Source organism: Oncorhynchus keta, chromosome 36 (genome assembly GCF_023373465.1).
Source record: "Oncorhynchus keta strain PuntledgeMale-10-30-2019 chromosome 36, Oket_V2, whole genome shotgun sequence".
Classification (NCBI taxonomy): Eukaryota; Metazoa; Chordata; class Actinopteri; order Salmoniformes; family Salmonidae; genus Oncorhynchus; species Oncorhynchus keta.
The window spans coordinates 7,680,969-7,702,257 of NC_068456.1; the positions used below are offsets into that span (position 1 = coordinate 7,680,969).

The window sequence follows — 21,289 nt, forward strand, 5'->3', positions numbered from 1 at the left end:
TATGTTTGTTAATCCCATGTGTAACTTTGTGTGGTTGTTTGTGTCGCACTGTTTTGCTTTATCTTGGCCAGGTCGTAGTTGTAAATGAGAACTTGTTCTCAACTAGTCTACCTGGTTAAATAAAGGTGAAATAAAAAATTCAAGTATGTACGGACGTTGTTATTTTTCTCTAACATCACGTATTGATCTTCTGTGTCACTGTATGTCACCTCCTCCCACTACACAGCTTCTATCATCTGACCTAGAACATTGTCCGAATGTTAAATGTCTTTCTGAAAGCAACATTTGTCCAAGCAGTTGTGTTGAATGAATCAATACTAAATAAGGGATCACAAGTCCAGCATTCATTCTCATTCTAAATCAATAATAGTTGTGGCCTGAGGACTAGTTGTTGTAATACTGTTTGCGTTATTTTTGCGGGGAGTTTACACTCCATTTGATCCCACATGTGTTGCTGTGCTTCTGGTGAACAGCAGTGGGGAGGTGAAAGAGAGACCAAGTCCCGTTGAACAATTGGCAGATTGAAAGTGACATGTTGACCACGGCAGTCTGGCTCCCCTCGCCTCTGGTTCACAGAAACTTATGAGAGGTAAGAGCTGAGAGGGAGACATGGTGCAGGAGTGAAGGGGGGAGAGGAGGAGGGAGGCCTCTCACTCTCTCTGTCTCTCTCTCATTGTCTCTCTCTACCCTCTCATTGTCTCTCTCTACCCTTTTAGTGAATCGAATTCATCAAGGTCTAATGCGACCCAGGTGTACCTGGTGGCTATACAGGCCAATTTAATCCACAGCAATAGTCCATTGTCAAGTTAAAGCATAAATACAATATCGTGCAGGGGACACGCTCTGTAATATAGTCATAATGAAGGAAGTAATGGGACCTTGTGACATCCCATACTTTCCATAATATCTGGTTCAATGCAACCTGGGCTAATAAGGGTGGGATTGGCTCACTGATACATGCATGGAGAAATGTATATATCAACACAAACACAGATTGAAAATTGATTGTTATAGTTTATGGAAAAGAAAGAATAGAAACCGTGGAACTGCTTTTATCTGAGAATTAAAAATTGAGACGGGATTAAGACTATCTTATCTAATGTTTTCCTTGTAATGTCTGTGGATGTGCTATGTTATATGTGCTTACAATGGTATCGTTCACGTTGATTCAGAAACCCAGAAAACTCCTTTTAAAAAGATATCATCTTAATAATCAACCGTTTTCCTTGTATAGCCTGTGGATGTACCACGTTATGTCATCTCACAGATGCTAATGCTTGCTGACTTTGCCCTGTTCTCCAATGGTTTTGTACGTCATGATTCAGAGACCCAGACATCATCACCACCAATAATTGCTTTTAAAAAATATATTTTAATCCAGTACAGACATTAGTTTTTCTAACAACTAGCATGCATGACCTGCAACTCATGACGAAATAGTTACACTAAAAACACAGCAGAACAATTCTCAACGTGCCACTGTAAGTACAATACAACAAACACTGTCGGAGGTGCATGATAGTCCAGGCAAAAATGAGAAAAATATATCAATTATACTTATTCGTCCACATTTGGACTGCTTCCTCAACTAGTATAGCAGTCTGATTCCTGTCCAAATCTCTTGATGTGTTCTTAAAAATGTTCCTCTCCCTGTATTCTCGAAGGCGAGGTTACCACCCCTACTACCTGCTCATGTATCCTCAAAAAACGGAACATTGTCATATTGCTTTTGTGTGTGCAACGTGTATAGTCCTACAGTTTGTGTTGTGTGTATATTTTGGTTTTACTATCCTTGTGGAGACTCAACCCTTATTCATACAAACCTTCATTTTCCGGCTTTGTTACATTCGTTCCAATAGACCAGTGAACAAGACCATGAAGTGTGGCAATGTGAGATGAATTTGTACATGTATGTATTTGTTGAGACTGACTCATGCAATAGGATCAGGGTCTTTGCTGTACCCGGCAAATGGATCCCATATTATTATGGATATTCTCACATTACTATTATTACTGTTCAACTTATTCAATGATGGTGCTGCACAGAATGGTGAACAAGAGACATTGTCGAGATACATTTACATAAGTTTGAATACACCTGAAACGTATTACTACACCTACTGTAACCAGTTCTAAAGTCAAGTGTTACAGTATCTTGTGCTACAATATTGCTGACTGTAGACCCATGCTTTGTGATGTGATCCTCAATGTACAATGCTTTTGTGTACATTGCTACAGTATTTATCGGCGCTAATGATGAGCAGAGCTACTCGGATTCACTGGACCCCTTCACAGAGTCCCATATACATTATTTCTCAACATACAATGTACAGTCACAGTGTGTTGAAGAAAGAACAGATTTTTTTTTTGTGGACTCATCATAAATATACAGTCCCTCAGTGTCCCAGCAGAGCCAGCAGGGGGCCAGCTGCACCAAGCCTCATTGACTGTCTTTGTTTTGAATGGAAACTTTGCCATCGAATCTGCTCAAGAAGAGAAGGAAAAATGTACAGAAACATAGAAAGCAATACCCTCTCAGCAGTTGCCATCACAGGGGCTTCAAAGGGGAAAAGAGCTACAGATTAAAGCATTCTGACGGTAGCCAGCTCTCATCTTCTACGTCTGGCTTTTCTGGGTAAGAGTAGGACTCGACACCTGCCCCCTCTGACAACGGTGATAATGCAGGTGGTGCACACTCGAGTTGTACAACTGATGTGCAGGGCATTTGGCACAGCAGTTGTGATACAACAAAGAGTACATCAGTTGTACATGCTGAGTGTGTACGGACCCCCTCTAATACAACAAACTGTTAGGTAGCTGATGACAATTAGGCCTACCAGAACAAAAATAACTCACGACTCGAGTAAAGTGGGAGGGAATCCGACAAGCAAATAGGACATCTACAGCCACGATTTCTAGCTTGCTGAATTGTTCATATTTAATCACTGTCAACAAACATTTAATGTTCTTGTCATAATAATGATAAGTAATGATGGAGGGGACTTAAAGAATTAGCGTTTTTCGTGCTGAAAGAATCTTGTATTGTAGTGGAGAGAGGGCTAACGGGAGGATTAGGTGGCCATGATTGTATAAGAGTCAGGACCTTGGTTTAAGGGCACCCTTTGGGTGGCAGTGTCCCCATCACAGCCTAAGGTAATTGAGGCGGGAAGAATGCCTCTCACGGGCCCTCTAACACCACTTCCAACAGCATCTGGTCTCCTACCTAGACATCAATCAGGCCTGACCCTGCTTAGGCTCAGATGAAAGCCAGCAGAGAGAGGCAGTCAGGGTAGTCTGTCTGCTTGCCATACATTAAAGTATTATGTCCCTCTTTTATGCTCCGGTTTCGGACAAGTTTCCTCTATTTTTACTAATACATACAAAATTAACCAGAGAACCTTTTGTGGTTACAGCTGGCATCTTTAAACTAACAATTATCACAAGAAGTTTGTGAGTAAGAGAAGATGCATCTGTATAAGAATGGAAAGGGAGGATGGAAAGGCAGTGAGGACTGGAGGTGGGGGGGAGGGGAGTCTTCTGTTGGCCTACATGGGACAGACTTTGTTCTCTGGGATCGGTAGCTGGGCGACGGAGCTGCACTCGCTCGGGGACTCCTCCTCATTCTTAGGCTGAGCATTGCCGCAGACCGGGATGCGGGCGGCGATGGCTGACATCTCGCCCCCCGTGCAGCTCTCCCCCGTCATTCCCGGTCGCTGCGATGTTGCGTTCATGTTCTCTGGCGCAGGCTTGCCGGTAAAGAGCTGGATCAGACACTTCCTGAACTGGACAAAGGTCAAAGGGCATTAGAACAGCCAATTGAAAAGAAAATGTCAGAAAGCCAGTGTTCCTTCAGTAAGAAGGGGGATAAAACATTTTTAAACGGGAATGAAATAAATGTTATTTTTGGACAAGTTCTTAAAGCACCTTCATTGTTTCTTAACATGTAGGCTTCTGATTAGTGCCTTATGAACAGTACCCAGGTGATAAGGTGATAGTCACTTATTGCCTTGCAGTGTGATATCTGAAACGGGCAGGATACTGTAGCTCCTCATAAAAAGAAGCAGATACGCGGTAGACAGTTACATGGCTGTGCAGGTAGGAGATATGCATCATACTTATCAAGAGATGTTCAACACATATTGCAACACTGCCATTGGTTTTTTGCTATTTGTTTAAAAGACAGATAGGATGGAGTACTGACCATCATCCTCCTGCTGAAGAAAACACATCAATGGCATGCCAATTGTGTCTAAAAGGGTGGGAGAAAAAAAACTCTAAAAAGCTCTGAATCATTACTTGTTTCCACATTACCTTGCAGATAAAACTGTTACGTGGACTGACCTTTTTTTGCAAGCTTTTTCTGTCCCAAAAGCAGATTCCAGGAAAACCCTCAATGCATCGCCCCCCAGCAAATTCAAGCATGACCTGTGCCACTATTGAAGTTTCCATTTCAACATAAAGTCCAAGCTAATGCTTCTCACTTCTTTACTTTCCCAAAGGCTGCTGAAAATAAACACTATGGCCGGGTTTTCAATTCAATCGCGGGTTGTAGACAATGCTGCTTTTAAAAGGGAATTTCACATTGAGACGACATATCCCACTGGGAACAGACGTCAGTTCAACTTCTAGTTATGATTTACATTTGGTTGAGTTTTCAGCTGATGTAAATTCAACGGGAAATACATTTTATAAAAAAATCACCATGTCATTGGATTTATGATAAAAGTTGGGTGAAAGAAAGACAAAATGCCCTTACTTTGGTTACTTGTTGCAAATCCAATCAGTTTTCAATGTTGATTCAACGTCATCACATCATTGATTCAACCAGTTTTTGCCCAGTGGGATGCTGCCTTTGCAGTGAAAGCAATCTCTGCGAATGTGGGAACATTGCCTTGAAAAGTTGCATTGACTACAACCCACGATCGGATTGGATCCTGGCCTATTCTCAAATGGATGTTCACTTTAGATTCGCAGTGTTTTGTCCACTGACCTTGACATCTTTAAGGCTTTAGCAGAGAATACATTTGAGTGTTTGTTTGACAAATGTGTTCGCTTGATGTTCCAAAATAGACCAACAAGAAAGCAACTATGGCACAGTATGTGTTATACCAAGCATAAGGTCATAAATGTGTCAACTTAATGGAACCATGAATGGCTTGAGCAAAATAACGTCAACAACACCTTTTCTGTCCCATTGAAAGGCTATTCTGGAGGCTAGATGGTTTTCCAAAATGAAGAAGGCAAACATCATAACATTTCACACCACTCAGCTAAATGGACAACACATTTCAATTCCCGTATTTCTGTGCACTGGACATAGACAGCAGGATTGTGTGTCAGAAGAGCTTTGTTGAGTGGTACAGTGGTTCTGTATAGCTCAGTTGGTAGAGCATGGCACTTGCAATATCAGAATAGTGGGTTCGATTCTTCGGACCACCCATGTAAAATGTATGCATAATGACTTTTGTTTTGGATAAAAGCTTCTGGTAAATGGCATATATTATTATTACTAATATTCATAATAATAATATGCCATTTAGTAGTATTATGGTACAGAGCAGGATGTACTGGCATTCTCCTAAAAAAATGTTTTTCATCTTGCCACATATAGTGCCTTGCAAAAGTATTCATCCCCCTTGGTGTTTTTCCTATTTTGTTGCTTTTACAACCTGTAATTTTTATTTGGATTTCATGTAATGGACATACACAAAATAGTCCAAATTGGTGAAGTGAAATGAAATGAATAACTTGTTTCAAAAAATATAACACGGAAAAGTGGTGTTTGCATATATATTCACCCCTATGAAGCCCCTAAATAAGATCTGGTGCAACAAATTACCTTCAGAAGTCATATAATTAGTTAAATTAAGTCCAACTGTGTGCAACCTAAGTGTCACATGATCTCAGTATATATACACACCTGTTCTGAAAGGCCCCAGAGTCAGCAACACCACTAAGCAAAGGGCACCACCAAGCAAGCAGCATCATGAAGACCAAGGAGCTCTCCAAACAGGTCAGGGACAAAGTTGTGGAGAAGTACAGCTCAGGTTTGGGTTATGAAAAAAATATCAGCGACTTTGAACATCCCACGGAGCACCATTAAATCCATTATTAAAAAATGGAAAGAATATGGCACCACAACAAACCTGCCAAGAGAGGGCCGCCCACCAAAACTCACAGACCAGGCAAGGAGGGCATTAATCAGAGAGGCAACAAAGAGACAACAAAAAAACCCTGAAGGAGCTGCGAAGCTCCACAGCGGAGACTGGAGCATCAGTCCATAGGACTATTTTAAGCCGTACACTCCACAGAACTGGGCTTTAAGGAAGAGTGGCCAGAAACAAATAAGCAAACATGTTTGGTGTTCGCCAAAAGGCATGTGGGAGACTCCCCAAACATATGGAAGAAGGTACTCTGGTCAGATGAGACTACAATTGAGATTTTTGGCCATCAAAGAAAACGCTATGTCTGGCGCAAACCCAACACCTCTCATCACCCTTGAGAACACCATGAAACCTGTTTCAGTCTTCCAGACTGAGACTGGGACGGAGGTTCACCTTCCAGCAAGACAATGACCCTAAGCATACTGCTAAAGCAACACTCGAGTGGTTTAAGGGGAAACATTTGAATGTTTTGGAATGGCCTGGTCAAAGCCCAGAACTGAATCCAATTGAGAATCTGTGGAATGACTTAAAGATTGCTGTACACCAGAGGAACCCATCCAACTGGAAGGAGGTGGAGCAGTTTTGCCTTGAAGAATGTGCAAAAATCCCAGTGGCTAGATGTGCCAAGTTTATAGAGACATTCCCCAAGAGACTTGTAACTGTAACAGCTACAAACGTAGCTCTACAGTATTGACTTTGGGGGGGGTGAATAATAATGGTGAATACATTTTTTATTTGATTTTTTTTTTTATCATATTTTGCTTCTTCAAAGTGGTAGGCATGTAGTGTAAATCAAATGATACAAACCTCCCAAAAAACATTTTTATTCCAGGTTGTAAGGCAACAAAATAGGAAAAATGCCAAGAGGTGTGAATATTTTCGCAAGCCACTGTATGGCCAGGGACATGAGTACACATGATGTAATGCTAACAGAGTGTACTGAGTCAAGCATTCCTCTGCAGCGATCCCTTTCTCAGTGCAGTAGCTGCTTGTGTACAGTGAATTTTGTGCTGGGACCAAATAAAGATCTATATGTCTGTCTCTAGTAACTTTCTCTTTCTCTATAACCTACTGTAATAGCCTTCACAACAAGGCTCACGGGTCTTCGTGCAACAGTCAGAATTACACCTCCAAACTCGCAGAGCCAGGGCTGAACAAAGCACACCCCAATCAGCTTAGAAAGAGAGAGATGGGAGAGAGTAGGAAGGGAAGGGGATGCTCCTTGATAATGCACTACTTTAGTAGCAGGCCTGTCAATCAAGTCATTCCCAAATGTTAATTCTCTTCAGGCTTCACAATGCTTAAATCATGTGTACGTGCCCCTCTGTAGGACTGGGCAGATTACAGTCCCAAGATGCCATATAACTTATTTTGTATATAATGTTTCTGCCACCATTTCTTATGACCGAAAAGATCTTCTACATATCAGGACAGTGATTACTCACCTCGTACTGTAAGATTATTTTTTTTTAAAGAGTCGGACACAAAGGATTTACTTCAGACACCCAACAAGGCCCTCATCCCCATCATACGAAGGAGAAAGAGACCGAGATATTGGGGAGGTAGGTTGGGGTGCCTTGTAAGGATCCGTCGGCGAGTGAGTAATCTGCCTTTACCATCAGTCCTATTAGCCAACGTACAATAATTGAATAACAAAATAGAAGTACGATCAAATGTGTTCAACAATGAAATACTGTAATATCTTATGTTTCACCGAGTCGTGGCTGAACGACAACATGAATAACATACAGCTGGTGGGTTTTACACTGCATCGGCAAGATAGAACAGCCGCCTCCGGTAAGACAAGGGGCACGAAATCTAATAGTAAGGAAGTCTTGAGGTTTTGTCTTGAGGTTTTGCTCGCCCGAGGTAGAGTATTGCTCGCCCAAGGTAGAGTATTGTATTAGTATTCTCAACTAACATCAAGGCGGTGGCCCGTTCCTGTAGGTTCATGCTCTACAACATCCGCAGAGTACGACCCTGCCTCACACAGGAAGCGGCGCAGGTCCTAATCCAGGCACTTGTCATCTCCCGTCTGGATTACTGCAACTCGCTGTTGGCTGGGCTCCCTGCCTGTGCCATTAAACCCCTACAACTCATCCAGAACGCCGCAGCCCGTCTGGTGTTCAACCTTCCCAAGTTCTCTCACGTCACCCCGCTCCTCCGCTCTCTCCACTGGCTTCCAGTTGAAGCTCGCATCCGCTACAAGACCATGGTGCTTGCCTACGGAGCTGTGAGGGGAACGGCACCTCAGTACCTCCAGGCTCTGATCAGGCCCTACACCCAAACAAGGGCACTGCGTTCATCCACCTCTGGCCTGCTCGCCTCCCTACCACTGAGGAAGTACAGTTCCCGCTCAGCCCAGTCAAAACTGTTCGCTGCTCTGGCCCCCAATGGTGGAACAAACTCCCTCACGACGCCAGGACAGCAGAGTCAATCACCACCTTCCGGAGACACCTGAAACCCCACCTCTTTAAGGAATACCTAGGATAGGATAAAGTAATCCTTCTCACCCCCCCCCCCCTTAAAAGATTTAGATGCACTATTGTAAAGTGGCTGTTCCACTGGATGTCATAAGGTGAATGCACCAATTTGTAAGTCGCTCTGGATAAGAGCGTCTGCTAAATGACTTAAATGTAAATGTAATGTAAATGAGTATCTCAAGATGAGCTATTACCCCACTATTTATCAGGAGAGTTTATCTATATTCTTTGTAGCTGTCTATTTACAACCATAAACCGATGCTGGCCCTAAGACCGCACTAAATGAGCTGTATACGGCCATAAGCAAACATGAAGCAAACATTCACTGCACACAAGCAGCGAGTCCCCCGGGTTGTGCCGCTGCTCCAATTTCAACTGTTCTGCCTGCGGCTGTGGATCCCTGACTTGTTCACTGGACGTGCTACCTGTCCCAGACCTGCTGTTTTCAACTCTCTAGAGACAGCAGGGGCGGTAGAGATACAACTTAATGATCGGCTATGAAAAGCCAACGGACATTTACTCCTGAGGTGCTGACCTGTTGCACCCTCGACAACTACTGTGATTATTATTATTTGACCATGCTGGTAATTTATGAACATTTGAACATCTTGGCCATGTTCTGTTATCTCCACCCGGCACAGCCAGAAGAGGACTGGCCACCCCTCATAGCCTGGTTCCTCTCTAGGTTTCTTCCTAAGTTTTGGCCTTTCTAGGGAGTTTTTCCTAGCCACCGTGCTTCTACACCTGCATTGCTTGCTGTTTGGGGTTTTAGGCTGGGTTTCTTGAACAGCACTTTGAGATATCAGCTGATGTAAGAAGGGCTATATAAATACATTTGATTTGATGAAAACGCTCATCCAGAGGTGGCGCTCCTAGTGTCCGGGGATTTCAATGCAGGGAAACTTAAATCCGTTTTACCTCATTTCTACCAGCATGTTAAATGTGCAACCAGAGGGGAACAAAAAACTGTAGACCACCTTTACTCCACACAGAGAGACACATACAAGGCTGTCCTTCGCCCTCCATTTGACAAATCTGACCATAATTCTATCCTCCTCATTCCTGCTTACAAGCAAAAACTAAAGTTGGAAGTACCAGTGACTCGGTCAATAAAGAACTGGTCAGATTACGCAGATGCTAAGCTACAAGACTGTTTTGCCTGCACAGACTGGAACATGTTCTGGGATTCTTCCGATGGCATTGAAAAGTACACCGCATCAGTCATAAATAAGTGCATCAATGACGTCATCCCCACAGTGATTGTACATTCATACCCCAACCAGAAGCCATGGATTACAGGCAAGATCCGCACTGAACTAAAGGGTAGAGGTGCCGCTTTCAAGGAGCAGGACTCTAACCCGGAAGATGATAGGAAATCCTGCTATGCCCTCTGACGAACCATCAAACAGGTAAAGTGTCAATACAGGACTAATATTGAATCGTACTACACCGGCTCCGACACTCGTCGGATGTGGCAGGGCTTGCAAACTATTACAGACTACTAAGGGAAGGACAGCCGTGAGCTTCCCAATAATATGAGCCTACCAGATGAGCTAAATTACTTCTAAGCTCGCTTTGAGGCAAGCAACACTGAAGCATGCATGAGAGCATCAGCTGTTCCAGATGACTGTGTGATCACACTCTCCGTAGCCCATGTGAGTAAGACCTTTAAACAGGTCAACATTCACAAGGCTGCAGGGCCAGACGGATCACCAGGACTTGTACTCTGAGCATGTGCTGACCAACTGGCAAGTGTCTTCACTGACATTTTCAACCTCTCCTTAACTGAGTCTGTAATACCAATATATTTCAAGCAGACCACCATAGTCCCTGTTCCCAAGAACACCAAGGTAACCTGCCTAAATGACTACCAACCTGTAGCACTCACATCTGTAGCTATGAAGTGCTTTGAAAGGCTGGTCATGGCTCACAACAACACCATTATCCCAGAAACCCTAGACCCACTCCAATTTGCATACTTCCCCAACAGATCCACAAATGTTGCAATCTCTATTGCACTCCACAAAGCCCTTTCCCACCCGGACAAAAGGAACACCTATGTGAGAATGCTATTCATTGACTCCATATCAGCGTTCAACCCCATAGTGCTCTCTAAGCTCATCACTAAGCTAAGGACCCTGGGACTAAACACCTCTCTCTGCAACTGGATCCTGGACTTGCTGATGGGCCGCCCCCAGGTGGTAAGGATAGGTAACAACCCATCCGCCGTGCTGATCCTCAACACGGGGGCCCCTCAGGGGTACTCAGTCCCCTCCTGTACTCCTGGTTTACTCACGACTGCATGGCCAGGCATGACTCCAACACTATCATGAAGTTATCCGATGACACAACAGTGGTAGTCCTGATCACCGACAATGATGAGACAGCCTATAGGGAGGAGGTCAGAGACCTGGCCGTGTCGTGCCAGGATAACAACCTCTCCCTCAACTAAACTTGATCAAGACAAAGGAGATGATTGTGGACTACAGGAAAAGGATGACCAAGCAGGCCCTCATTCTCATCGACAGGGCTGTAGTGGAGCAGGTTGAGAGCTTCAAGTTCCTTGGTGTCCCCATAACCAATAAATTGACATGGTCCAAGCACACCAAGACTGTCATGAAGAGGGCACGACAAAACCTACTCCCCCTCAGAAGACTTAAAAGATTTAGCATGGGTCCTCAGATCCTCAAGAAGTTCTACAGCTGCACCATCGAAAGCATCCTGACTGGTTGCATCACTACCTGGTATGGCAACTGCTCAGCCTCCGACCGCAAGGCACTACAGAGGGTAATGCATACGACCCAGTACATCACTGGGGCCAAGCTCCATGCCATCCAGGACCTCTACACCAGTTGGTGTCAGAGGAAGGCCCTAAAAATTGTCAAAGACTCTAGCCACCATAGTCATAGAATGTTCTCTCTGCTACCGCACCGAAAGCTTCTACCCCCAAGCCATAAGACTCCAGAACAGCTAGTCAAATGGCTAGCCAGACTATTTGCATTGTCCCCCCCCTCTTTTACTTCCTGTTTACTATCTATGCATAGTCACTTTAACTCTACCTACATGTACATATTACCTCAATTACCTCGACTACCCTGTGCCCCCGCACATTGACTCTGTAAAGGTAACCCCTGTATATAGCCTCGCTACTGTTATTTTTTTTTTTACTTCTCTATTTTTAACTTCACACTTATTTTTCCTAACTGCATTGTTGGTTAAGGGCTTGTACGTAAGCATTTCTACACCTGTTGTATTTGGCACGTGACAAAGAAAAATGTGATTTGATTTGATATGGCACAAGAGAGAGACAATGGCATGCCAACCTTTCATCACACATCCACAGACAACTTAATTTGCTCAATTATTAATCAAAAACTTCTGCCTGACAACTGTGATCTTTGGGGACTGTGGTTCCCCATTTGTATTTTGTGGGACTGACCTTGTAAGATCAAAGCTCGTTCTTTTAAGAAATATCAAAGGATAATGGTAGAACGTTCCCCCTTGACCTTGCTGTGACCTGTGTATGATATACTTTGAACCTGTCTATGGTATAAATCTGCTTTACTGTACAGAAGTCATCCATTGTAGGAATCCTCCTATGTCTCTCTGACACTATTGTGTAACTTCCACACAGACCCCATTGCTTAAGGTCAGTTGACTTTTCCAACTGTCCTACATCTGAGGTATGTTGATGCCAGGATCTGCCTGCTAGCTGTCCTTATTTATATTTATTCACATCCCCTGCTCTTTTATAAATACAGTGACCTATTTACAGGACAGATCTAAAGTGGAGCAGCCAGTCAGATGGACCGGCAGAATTCATGGACCCACCGGGTGACCAAAATCTCCCTGACCAATACAGTATACTATACAGGACAGTCAACCAAGTACGTACATGTGTTCCGTTTTTGTTTTGTTTTACCAAATCAAAAATGTTATGTAAACAGCATGTTATTTAAGTTTTTAGATACTATTTTTGTGATTTTCCTTGGTTTTGAAAAACGTACCCCACCACAGTGATAGACATCCTCAGGCTCCTTTGGCAACATGAGGGCATGCAGAAAACAAGAATAAATGCCCATATATCAGAGAGAATACTATTTATTTTGGTTGTCATAGAAGCCATCAGTCCTGAGAAACCAACAGTATCACCACAATGGGAACGAGACTTTGTAACATCCATTTACATCAAAAATATAGATTTGGAATAAAAAATAAGGAAAAATGTGTTATTTAATGCCTTTCATTGACCAAATTCATTGTGGCTTTGTGTAAATCTAAATCTACAGCGCACTCGGAAAGTTTTCAGACACCTTAACTTTTTCCAAATTTCGTTAAGTTACAGCAATAATGACAAAGTGAAAAAAAAGTTTTTTAAATTTGTGCAAATGTATTTAAAAAATAAATGAAAACTGAAATTACTTATACACTACCGGTCAAAAGTTTTAGAACACCTACTCATCCAAGGGTTTTTCTTTATTTGTACTATTTTCTACATTGTAGAAAAATACTGAAGACATCAAAACTATGAAATAACACATATGAAATAATGTAGAAACCAAAAAAGTGTTAAACAAATCTAAATATATTTTATATTTGAGATTTTTTGAATAGCCACCCTTTGCCTTGATGACAGCTTTGAACACTCTTGGCATTCTCTCAACAAGCTTCACCTGGAATGATTTTCCAAAAGTCTTGAAGGAGTTCCCACATATGCTGAGCACTTGTTGGCAATATGAGGGCGGGAGAACCTTTCAAAAGGACAACCATGTCTGCAGCACTCCACGAGACGGAAGCACCTCCTCAGTAAAAGGCACATGCCTGCCCAAAGGACTCTCAGACCATGAGAAACAAGATTCTCTAGTTTGATGAAACCAAGATTGAACTCTTTGACCTGAATGTTAAGGGTTATGTCTTGAGGAAACCTTCCACCATCCCTACGGTGAAGCACAGTGGTGGCAGCATCATGCTTTGGGGATGTTTTTCAGCGGCAGGGACTGGGAGACCAGTCAGGATCGAGGGAAAGATGAACGGAGCAAAGTACAGAGAGATCCTTGATGAAAACCTGCTCAAGAGTGCTCAGGACCACAGACTGAGGCAAAGTTTCAGGACAATGACCCTAAGCACACAGCCAAGACAACGCAGGAGTTGCTTCGGACCAGTTTCTGGATGTCCTTGAGTGGCCCAGCCAGAGCCCGGACTTGAACCCGATTTAACATCTCTGGAGATAGCTGTGCAGTGACGCTCCCCATCCAACCTGACAGAGTTTGAGAGGATCTGGAGAGAAGAATGGGAAAAACTCCCCAAATACAAGTGTACCAAGTGTATAGCGTCATACCCAAGAAGACTCAAGGCTCTAATCACTGCCAAAGGTGCTTCAACAAAGTACTGAGTATAGGGACTGAATACTTATGTAAATGTTTTTTTTTTATTTAATACATTTGCATAACAAAATGGCTTTGACATTATGGTGTACTGTGTGTAGATTGATGAGTAAAATGTTGTTTTTATAAATAGGCTGTAGTGTAACAAATTGTGGAAAAAGTCAACGGGTCTGAATACTCTGTATATCTCTCTTTAAATGAGCAGAGAGAAATCAAGAACCCCTGATAATAATATATATTTGTTTTGTTTAACCTTTATTTAACTAGGCAAGTCAGTTAAGAACAAATTCTTATTTACAATGACGGACTACCCCGGCCAAACCCTAAACCGGACGACGCTGGGCCAATTTTTACGCCGCTCGACGGGACTCCCAATCATGTCCGTTTGTGATACAGCCTGGAATCAAACCAGGGTCTGTAGCGACGCCTCGAGCACTGAGATGCAGTGCCTTAGACCGCTGCGCCACTCAGGATAATAAGAATAATACATTGTTTAACGCATATCCCATTCTCAATGTGCAGAATATCTTTTGGTAATTGCAAGAAAAACTGGTACCTCCCTGCGGATCGAGGAGCTGATGCATTTTTAAAGCAGCCAGCCAGCATGGACAGTTCTACATTCTATATTTCACGTCATTTATTCATACACCATACATTATTTAAGGACAGGCTAACACCCAAAAACAAACAAAAAAGAACTGTCAGCTGAGTTTTCCTCAAAGGCTTTCATCCGAGGACTAACAATTGATGATGCCTCTCAGCTCTGTGTCAGTTGAGTGAGACTTGCCACAACCTGGCAGAGAACTGGTGGGCATTTTTCCTCCTGAAAACTGCCAAATTGTATTTCCATTCATATTGCAGAATTCAGAGAATTCATAAGCAACAGGCCAGGATTAACTCAGATCAGCAGTAAACCATGTTAGCCAACAAACACATAATTTATCATTGCTTTTGTTTAGGCGGTGTCAGCGGTGTCATTGCGTTAGAGCTGTCAAATCGGTAATTGGCTGCTCTTGTGGTAATTGTCATGAAACCACACCTGTCCTTAAATCCAACCCGTTAGATGTTCAGAATGAGAAAGTGTAGGCTACATAGAAATAACAATACCAATAACAGGGATTTATAGAAGCCTGACCGAGGTGTAGATTATATTACACATTCCTGTCACGTTCTGACCTTTATTTCCTTTGTTTTGTCATTATTTAGTATGGTCAGGGTGTGAGTTGGGGTGGGCAGTCTATGTTTGTTTTTCTATGATTTGGGTATTTCTATGTTTCGGCCTAGTATGGTTCTCAATCAGAGGCAGGTGTCATTAGTTGTCTCTGATTGAGAATCAATCACTGTGTGTTTGTGGGTGATTGTTCCTGTCTCTGTATTTGCACAAGATAGGACTGTTTTGGGTTTCCACGTTTTTGTATTCAGTTGTTCATGTGTACATTTACATATTAAAAGAACCATGGACACTTACCACGCCGCATATTGGTCCTCTGATCCTTTTCACCTCTCCTCTTCGGAAGAGGAGGAGGAAATCCCTTACAATTCCAGTCTTCAAATTTTGTAATGTAGCTGCATGGGATTTCTACTAATGCAATTCAGTGCATCCAATGGCATGTCCGCGATAGGTAATGCCAGGAGCAGCTTGTGGATATGACAGCTCTAACACAGTTACACCTCCGACACCACCGAAACAAAAGCCATCACAAACTATGTTACTGTTGATCTGATTGTATCCTGGCCTTATTCACAGTACACCTGGGAATGGTTGTCTAAAACCTTGGACAACAATAATAACAGCAATATCACAGTTCCATACGGTGTAAGCCTTCAATGTAATTAACAACTCAGAGAATGTCATAAGTAGCCATGCGTTCAGGGGGGAAAGAGTGAGATACCTGTTTGTTCATGAAGACGTAGATGACTGGGTTGTAGACTGCGGCCGTCTTGGAGAAGAAAGCGGGCGCGGCAGCCAGTCTGGGGTCCAGGTAGATGGTGGGACAGGCTGTGACAATGATGGAGAAGGCTGCGTAGGGTGTCCAGCCCACCAGGTAAGCGACGATCATCACCACCACCATGCGGCTCACCTGGCGCTCCGGTTTCTTGGCATTACCCAGCCTGCCATGGGACACCTGAGGATTGACGTGACCACAAACAGCTTAGGTTATTGAGCTATGAAGTCTGTCATGTAAGTTTATTTAAAGGACATGATGACAAGACAATTACAAAACATATTCCCAAGCATGTGCTTGCTAGTCAACCAAGGACTACTTTGGTGCAGTTGCATCCTCTGCCATTAGTGCCAGTATTCTATACATGGATACTGGCCTTCCTCAGCTTCTGTAGGAGCTTCCCATAGCAGTAGATGATCACCCCCAAGGGCATTATGAAGCAGGTCACAAAGAAGGTGATGATGTAGGTGTGATTCCAAATGTTGTTGGAATACCTGAGGTCAGAGGAAAGCAGATCATAAACATTTGAATTACATTTCCACCATTTTCTACATGGCCCAGTCATATTATGACAATGTTAACTATTCCTTTAAAGGGGATATCTGTAGTTCACACAACCATTTTTGCCATGCCCAAATGCCACTGCAATTCGAAAATCCCAATGCTATTCAAGAATGACCCGTGTGTACCTAACTGCGTGTATGATACAAACAGGAGGTTGATGTTGCTGTACATCCACAGTATGTTTACTATAGGATGTGTGCCCTCTGCTCTCTCTGTTGCCTCTCACCAATTGGGCTCGCAGGTGGTGCCGATCTTACTGACGGTGTAGCTGCACCAGCCGAACACAGGAGGGATAGTCCAGATGAAGGAGAAGGTCCAGACGAACAGCAGGCCCAGCGCTGCATGCTTCCCCCTCAGACGGACATTCCCCAGAGGCCGGCAGATCACAAAGTAGCGCTCGAAGGACAGGACCGCCAGGGACCACATAGCCACAATCCCTGAAAGAAGGGTATTATGAAGGGTAAATACTGTTTCAAATATGTTTTATTGTGGAACATAGAGTCAAATGTACACGTTTATAAACAGGATTGAGGGCTCCCTTTGAAATATAGAAGCTAACAGTGAAATGCATGGAAAATTAAAGAAAAGGGGCTAACTAGAACCCTAAAAGGATTTTAGGCTGTTCCTGTAGGATAACCCTGTCTGATTCCAGATAGAGCACTTTTTCGTTCCAGGAAGAACCCTCAAATAACCCTTCAGTGTTAAGGTTCTAGCGGGAACCAAAAGGGTTCAGTTCTACCACAGGGACAGCGGAAGAACACTTTATGGTTCTAGGTAGCTCCTTTTTCAAAGAGTGCATGTACATGATATTCACATAGCATTGTGACAATGTCAGAGAATAGGCAGAGCACTATGATTCCAACCACAATAGGATTTTGAGTTACAGTCTCAGCAAGAGTTATGCAAATGTTACAACACTTAGGGTATAGCTACAGCAATTTGCAGGATATATATAATCCATATAAGAGGTACATATTGAGGTACACTTACCTCAAATAGACTAATGATGCAGTAAAGGTACATTAGGCTGCCTCCTTAATAGAGTGAAAAATCTGTACTTAATTACAGTATAATTCACTCTCAAAGGTTTGCTTATGTACTACAGTCTCTGGGGCAAGACTACAGTCTCAGAATTGTTGTTGTAGAATAGCATATAAAGGACCCAAATAAGTGCTATTTGGGTCACACGTGAAATAAGGAGCAGGCCCTATTCCTTTTGTGTAATTATGAAAACTGCTCAACTCCATTGCTATACTAATAATATGCTAATGTTAATGCAATGCTGTTACTAGTGTAATGACAGTGATATTACACAGGTATACTTATTATAAAGTATTGCCCTACTGCCTTTTGTTTCAAATAATTGTCTGAGAATGCTACAAAGGTATCTACAATCACTTTGATTTATTAGAAAATTGGATACAACTATGTTAATAATTCATACAGCTGTGTGCATTTACGGAACCTTCTTTGACCCCAAAAATGTCCAGCTGGGATCTTCTCAATGAGGATCACAATTGTTTTTAACTATGACTGACAACTAACTATTTATCCTGTTGGATCAGAGCAGCAACTTGTGTATAGTCTATCTCGATTCTATTCCATCACGATCAACTAATACACACTAATCCCCAAAGACATATGAAACTGGGCAGGCAGCATGTTCTCTGAAGTTTAAATACTCGGGCCAGCAGGGAAATAACCCACTACTGCGTTTGTGACATACTCTCTCCAGGGGCCTCACCTCTCTCAGCATGTCTTACATACAAACCAGCTCAAAAACAAATGGATTAAGGCGTCATACTAAACAGATTACTGCCTTCTGATGTAATGAGTAGCTACTGTAGCTACTGTAGCCTACTTTCCCAGCAACAAAGTGTTTTCACTGTTGACTATAAGGCTATGTTGTGCAACAAAAAAAGCGTGTGTTTCCTAAATTGGATAATGTTGTCACACGATCCACATCGGTTTGTCATTTTGGCAGAAGTTTTAGGTACATTTTTCACCGTAACACAATGCTTTAAAAGAACTGCGAAATGCACTGCAAATGATGGATACCTTCTTTTCGGCTGTCTTTAAAAAAAACTGTCTAAGAAACCAATCTAACAAATAAACAGTCAATCAAGTCTTTGAATTTCAAATGTTATTCTTTTTGCAACATTTTGGAAACTAAACAGCTCCAACACTGACACCTACAGTAAGTGTGAAATTACCCCAGCATCCAATTTATTCAGATACATAACCATGAACCATGCTGAACTTACCGAAATAGGTGACAGCGAAACCTTCCAAAACGCAAGCCCAATTTCCAAGGAAAAAATACCCTTTGGCGTTAGTTAGAAAACTTATGGTTCCACCGGTGAGTGACACAAGGAAGTCAGCGAGAGATAAATTAACTATGATATAATTTAAGGGCTGTCTCAGTTGTTTGAACTTGTAAGTGGCCAACATAACAGTGAAATTTTCAAAGAGAGACAGAGATGTTATAACAAACATCAAGGTAGCCAAAACTGCGAAATTCCAAGGTGCAAGATTTGTTATTGGACCAGTGAACGGATCAGCATGTGGTTTGTAGATCTCTGATGCCTCGGTATAAGAAACACCATTTACTGCTATTCTTAAAGTATCCATTGTCCATGTCCAAATAATTGCACGCGACCTTAAGAGTAATATTAATATTGCACTTGGGGGTTATGTAAAGGGTCTGAGATTTTGTGGTCCATATGTCTCATTTTCACAACTTAATTTGGACTCTCATCCTCGGAGTCGCGCGTAAAAAACATTCGTTTGAAAAAAATGACTGGATCAACAGCCATCGCTTGAAATCTTTAATAGACTACTTGTCATTGAGTAGGTTGAACTTCAGATCTTGATATCCGCATTTTGTATGAAATAACCTATTTTGGACCAAAGCGACGAATCCACAGTTATTCAGAGTTCAAAGATGACCAAAGTGAGCCTGCATTCTCGAAAACAGCAACGGTAAACCAAAAGGGTAAAAGCAGTGCTGCAAATAAACGAACACTTTATAAATGAATGTGTGGGGGCAGAATCGAAGTCTTGAGAAGGCACACCAACAACTAAATAGGTGACTGATGAGCAGCATCTTGTATGCGTTTATATAGCCGGTAGTCGACTCGCTCGCAACAACTCCTGCCCTCGAGGAAACGCAAAACCGAGCTACTTGTCAGATGTGCAAATGAGGTCGGTTTGCGACAAATCCGCTGACTTTCACTTTCATATTTTGAATATGCTTTTTTATGCGTAATTTTGCAACTACAGGCATTTTTGGTCATTTCTAATTTTTAAAAAAAATGTTTATTGAAAATACTTTCATCAATTGAAATAGTTTTCTCATTTTGTGAGGAACCGTAAACTTATATTGGCTGTGACCATTTTATTCGACAATACATTTTACTCCGTTTTCAAAACACGTTTCTGCAGTTTTCATTGCCATCACATAACAAAACATTCCGTTTTAATTTAAAACTGAATGACAAACAGATTGGATTTTTTGATTATTTTATCTGTCTATAGTATTTGGTACTACCACATTTAAGAAATCATTATTTTAATTCCTTAATCCATAAATATGGGCCTGCGCTGGCTGTGCTTGTATACTCTCACCGAGGCTACCATTGCATCAACAAGGCAATGTCTTGCTGAAATAGTTATATATTTGTAATTTTGACAGTAGTTACACTGTAAAGAGGTTACCTTGAATTGACAGTGGTTTACAGGCAGCTCGGTGGTAAATACTATTCTGTATTTAATATTACAGTACATTTACTGTAATATAAAGATAGTATCGAAGCAAGTACTGTGTAATGACACACAGTACAATACCATAAAATGTACTGTATTATACTTTTTCTTTTAAATAATGCTACTTTAATTGGAATGGATGAATGAAATGTATCGAGGGGAGGGGCTTGTATTTCAGTGTTTTACTGTAACTACAAGGGATTGGTGCAAGCAGGTTGGCTGCTAGGTAAAGTATTTACACATTACAGCATATTATTTCATATTTGGTGTTTTATATCACTTGCACTTCTAGAGGCCTAACAAAGTCTTCCAAACTGGCATCGACAACAGGAAAAAAGGACATGGCAAGATGCTCAACCTGTTAAGGTTAAGACTAGCTGCAACTCCAATCTTGCCTCATAAACAACAGGGGAAGAATAACAGTGAAATGCTTACTAACGGGCCCCCAAAAATTCAATAATGTAGAAATAATAACACAAGGGATAAATACACAATGAGTAGCGAAAACTTGGCTACATACACGGTTATCTAATCTGTCCCCTATACATTTTAAATTGATGGGGCACTATAATTACATAGGAGTTACATTGTTACAGTATACTCCCTCACCGGTGCAACAAATAAAGCCTCTTACAAGGCACGCTTCAAAATGTGTTAATAGGCCCGAAACAACAATTCCAAATCAAATGGTCACATGCGCCGAATACAACAACCTTACCATTCACTCACTGGTGCTCAAACGGGTTTTGGTGCTCCCAAGATACTATATGATACTTTATTCTGATGGGGTGGAATTACAATACCATTTGAAATACAGCAATTTTCCCACAATGCATCATCATTTACGGCAGAGGTGTGGACCGAAGCCACATGACTTGGACTCCAGTCTAACTCCAGTGACAAATTTGATGACTTGATTGGACTGGATAGAAAATAAAATAACTTGACTCGCACTTGGAGACTTGGGATTTGGGACTCGACTT

The 21,289-nt window shown here is 42.1% G+C and overlaps 1 protein-coding gene across 1 annotated transcript; it reads right to left on the bottom strand.

Moving 5' to 3' along the window:
* Positions 1–1,383: 1,383 nt before the first annotated feature.
* LOC118369549 (vertebrate ancient opsin) lies at positions 1,384–19,651 on the bottom strand. The gene is made up of 5 exons (XM_035754027.2): positions 18,806–19,651; positions 16,768–16,978; positions 16,354–16,471; positions 15,924–16,157; positions 1,384–3,782 (listed from the first exon to the last, which is right to left on the bottom strand). Exons 1-5 carry the CDS (start codon positions 19,170–19,172, stop codon positions 3,546–3,548), a joined length of 1,167 nt encoding a protein of 388 aa, XP_035609920.1. The 5' UTR covers positions 19,173–19,651; the 3' UTR covers positions 1,384–3,545.
* Positions 19,652–21,289: the final 1,638 nt, after the last annotated feature.

Excerpts from the sequence above, each read along its gene's own strand:
- LOC118369549 (XM_035754027.2), bottom strand. The coding sequence starts at position 19,172 with ATGGATACTTTAAGAATAGCAGTAAATGGTGTTTCTTATACCGAGGCA. Across the intron at positions 16,472-16,767 it reads ACCACCTGCGAGCCCAATTG|GTATTCCAACAACATTTGGA; the intron begins GTGAGAGGCAAC and ends CTCTGACCTCAG. Across the intron at positions 3,783-15,923 it reads ACGTCTTCATGAACAAACAG|TTCAGGAAGTGTCTGATCCA; the intron begins GTATCTCACTCT and ends ACCTTTGTCCAG.